Raw genomic sequence first — 3,659 nt, 5'->3', positions numbered from 1 at the left:
GCCTCCACTCTGAAGCACTTCTGTCCGGGAGAAAGAGCTTTGTTTGCCTTTCAGGGGCCTAAGGAGGAAATAATGACCCCCTCGCTCTCCCTGACCTCCGCCAGGCAGAGCACAAAGACTCGCACCAAAGCGCACTCCACATTTACAGACACAAGGGCGGGCAGCTGGACAGAATGGCTGGGCTGGGCGTTTGGCATGACGACGGCTCAGCTCTGGCGCCGGGCAGGGGGTCTGCAGTCCGACCTCGGGCGGCCTCCTCGGAGGCCAAAGGCCATGCAGCGCCCCAGCCCGCCATCGCACGGAGCGTCAGATGACCACGCTGACCGTCATGCTCTGGCCGCGCGGCGCGATCTTGCGGGGCCAGGCGAGCAACAGCTTGCGCAGCTCCTCGCGGAAGCTGTCGTGCAGCCAGGCGTAGATGAAGGGGTTGTAGCAGGCCGAGCTCATGGCCAGCCAGTGGCAAAGCAGCTGCACCAGCCCGAAGGCGTAGGGGTCGATGGCGCGCGGGTCGAGGTCCCGCAGCAGGTTGAAGACGTGCAGCGGCAGCCAGCACACGGCGAACACCACCACGACCACCACCAGCAGGCAGAAGGTGCGGCGGCGCCGCGCGCGGTCCCAGTCGGCCTGGCTCTGGGTCACGCAGCCCGGCACCACGCGGTTGCGGAGCTTCACGGACACCCGCACGTAGGACAGGAGGATGACCAGCAGGGGGAGCAGGTAGGTGCCAAGCAGCAGCCCCCAGGCGTAGAGCTGGCGCTGGCGCTCCTGAGCGCCCCAGAACTCCTCACAGAGGCGCACGTCGTGCGGCCGGAGCTCCACGTGGTAGGTGTGCACGGCGGCGGGCAGCGCCAGCACCGCGGACAGCGCCCAGATGGCCAGCACCGCGTAGGCGCTCAGGCGCAGCGAGATGCGGCGGCGCAGCGGGTGCACCAGCACCACGTAGCGGTCCACGGCGATGGTGGTGAGCGTGAACACGGACACGTAGACCGTGACGGGCTGCAGGAAGAAGACCAGGTGGCACAGGCCGCCTCCGAACACCCAGCCGCGGGGCTCGAAGGCGTAGGCCAGCGTGAGCGGCACGCAGGCGGTGCACATGAGCACGTCGGACAGGGCCAGGTTGCCGATGAGGAAGTTGGTCACGTTGTGCAGTCGGCGCACGCGCGCGATCACCAGCACCAGCAGGCAGTTGCCCACCAGCCCCACGACCACCACGACGCTGTAGAGCAGTACGATCAGCCCCTTCAGCTGGTGTACCAGTTGAAGGCTCTGAAACGGCGTGACCGCCTGGGCGCCGGCGCCCGCGGCCGACGCGTTGCCCACGGACGCCTCTGCGCTCCGGTTGGCCGGGACTGTGGCCGCCGATCGCGACCCAGGAAAGAAGGCAGGGACGCCGGGGCCCCGGGTGGGCATCGAGGCCATGGCGACCTGTCCAAACACAAAGTCGGTCACTTCCCATCCTCTCTTACACCCACAGTGCCCACCCCCTTCCCCCTTGGGCGAGGTCTCCCCTTTTGGAGTCGTTGGCCTCCGGACGAGGACAGAGACCATCCAAAGTGCCATCCCCCTCCTCCGTGAACGAACCCTAAGCCTGGTTAGACAGGCACCGGTTACCCAAACGCGTCCTCAAGCGTTCGCAGCTGTAGCAGCGCTGGCGGGTCATTCCCAGCAGCGCGACCCTACCTGTGAACGGGGCTTGGCCGGCGGGACAGCGCGCGGCGGGAGTGCAGGGGGCCCGCCGTCACCCAGCGGCCCTGGGCGCGCGAAGACCGCCCGGGCTTCTCGCTTGTTCGCGGGAGCTGCGCGGATGCAGAGCGCCGCGGCGGGCTCCAGCTTTTGAGAAAGACAGGGAGCCCCTCCCCTCCGGCCCGCCCCACCCCCCACTCCCGCGCCCTTGTATGGAAAAGGGGGCGGAGCGAGTGGGTCCGGACACGGGCCTCGGAGCGCTGGCGGAGAGATGGGTCCAGAGGAGGGCGGGCACGGCGAGCCTGGGCCAGAATAGCGGGGGCCAGGGGTCTCCACGGCCAGGGCTTTCAGCGCCCCTGGGGGGGGTCCTGCGTGGGAGAGGGGCGAGGGCAGAGACGAGGCTGGAAGCGCGGGGCTCCCGGGCCGGCCCGGTGCAGTCTCAGAAAGAAGGGATGGAGGGGCGGTGCGGTTTTAGGTACACCGCGTGCTCTGGATCCTACGTGGAGTTCCCGTTGCGGCTGACAGCCGCTCAAGGGGCTCAGGCAAGGGTTAAAACGGTGGAGTCCAGAGCTCCGCTCAGACTTTCGGACCCTCGCCTTCCAGGGGGCCGCCTGCCTGCCGAGGTCGTGGCGCGGCTGGCGGAGGGTCCAGCCATGCGGCAGGGATTCGGCACCACGGACAGCTCCTGCTCCACGGGGCGAGGGGCAGTGCGCGGGTGTCCCACGGACAGCTGCGGACTCGCAACGACTGGACAGTGCCGGCTCCTCTCTGGGTGCAAGGTACCGGGAAGGGAACCTGGACAAATTCGAAGAGCTGCCCTGCCACTTGCTTCTTGACCTGGGGCTGGACTGCCAGGGGAGAAAGGTGAAATTCCCGCAGGTGAGCCGGGTCTCTGGGGCCGCAGGGCGGAGACTTCTGCTGGGGTTGTAGCTCACTGCAGGTCGTGCCAAGGACCAGAAAACGCAGCCTTCCTGACAGTCACCCTACAGAGACACACTTCCAGGCCTGCCCACTACTCCCCGACTCACTTTCTGGCTTGCTCCCTCCTCAGCTGCTGTGGACTCCAGGTCTGTGGGCTCTCCCAGGACAGGTGAAGTCCTGGACTGAGACTCCTCCCCTCCCTCCTCACCTCATTTTAGGATTTTTAAAAATACTAGTAATTGCAAGATTTCAGCTAGGATGGTGAAATTCACTAACAATTGTGAAGCTTAGAAGTTTCATAAAATCTTTAGTAGGATGATGTTGTCATTGAAATTCAGATTTGCCTGGATGGTGGGGACTGGAGCCAGGGAAAGGGGGCTTTGTAACCTTGCTCCCCAGAAGCTCTTACCCCCAGCCTCTCCCCTCCTTGTTGCAGAGGTCAGAGCCTCTCTGCCCTCCCTCTGATAAGTCATTGTCCTTTGTCCTCTGGGTTGATAGATATTCCAGTTATGCTGGAAAGAAGTCACAAATTATTCCACCCTCCAAATTCAAGTGAGTCACTCAGAGCAGAGGAAAAGTCAACACTGGAACAAAAGCAATCAGTTTTATGCACCTGTGCCCACTCCCTGAGTTACAATACACTTAGCTAAAACCAGTATGACATATTTTTTTCAACTGCAAACTTCCAAATGAGATACAATCTGTGCCTGCCTAATCCCTTACCCAGTAATTTTTGTCATCATGTTCGCCGGCAGGGCTGTTCTTGTGTGTACCCAAGAGCGGAGGCACATTCTGCATCAAAATAGTTTAAGCAGAGGGAACTGGTAAAGAACCTGAAGGGATATTGGATACAGTTAGGCCTCACAATCAGTTCTATTCTCCGGTGAGCATCATTGATCCATCAGAGCGAACGTAGTAACAAGAAAACATCTTTGTCGAAAACTGAAGATCATGCAAATACCAGTGTTTGGAGGTTAAATGTTGGGGCACCTTCCAGAGAAGACAGTGGATGGCCATTTGCCAAGTCCCAAATCAAGTCTCATAGAGGCTGCAGT

The 3,659-nt window shown here is 62.0% G+C and overlaps 1 protein-coding gene across 1 annotated transcript; it reads right to left on the bottom strand.

The window, feature by feature from the left end:
• Positions 1-306: 306 nt before the first annotated feature.
• PRLHR (prolactin releasing hormone receptor) lies at positions 307-1,419 on the bottom strand. Its single transcript, XM_062215062.1, has one exon. It carries the CDS (start codon positions 1,417-1,419, stop codon positions 307-309), a length of 1,113 nt encoding a protein of 370 aa, XP_062071046.1.
• Positions 1,420-3,659: the final 2,240 nt, after the last annotated feature.

The sequence above is a fragment of the Lepus europaeus genome, chromosome 17 (genome assembly GCF_033115175.1).
Source record: "Lepus europaeus isolate LE1 chromosome 17, mLepTim1.pri, whole genome shotgun sequence".
Lineage (NCBI taxonomy): Eukaryota > Metazoa > Chordata > Mammalia > Lagomorpha > Leporidae > Lepus > Lepus europaeus.
Note: the sequence above shows the minus strand (reverse complement) of the source record. Positions and strands in the feature narration are given on the sequence as shown.

What these genes read in the sequence shown, in the direction of transcription:
- PRLHR (XM_062215062.1), bottom strand. Translation starts at nt 1,419, where the DNA reads ATGGCCTCGATGCCCACCCGGGGCCCCGGCGTCCCTGCCTTCTTTCCT.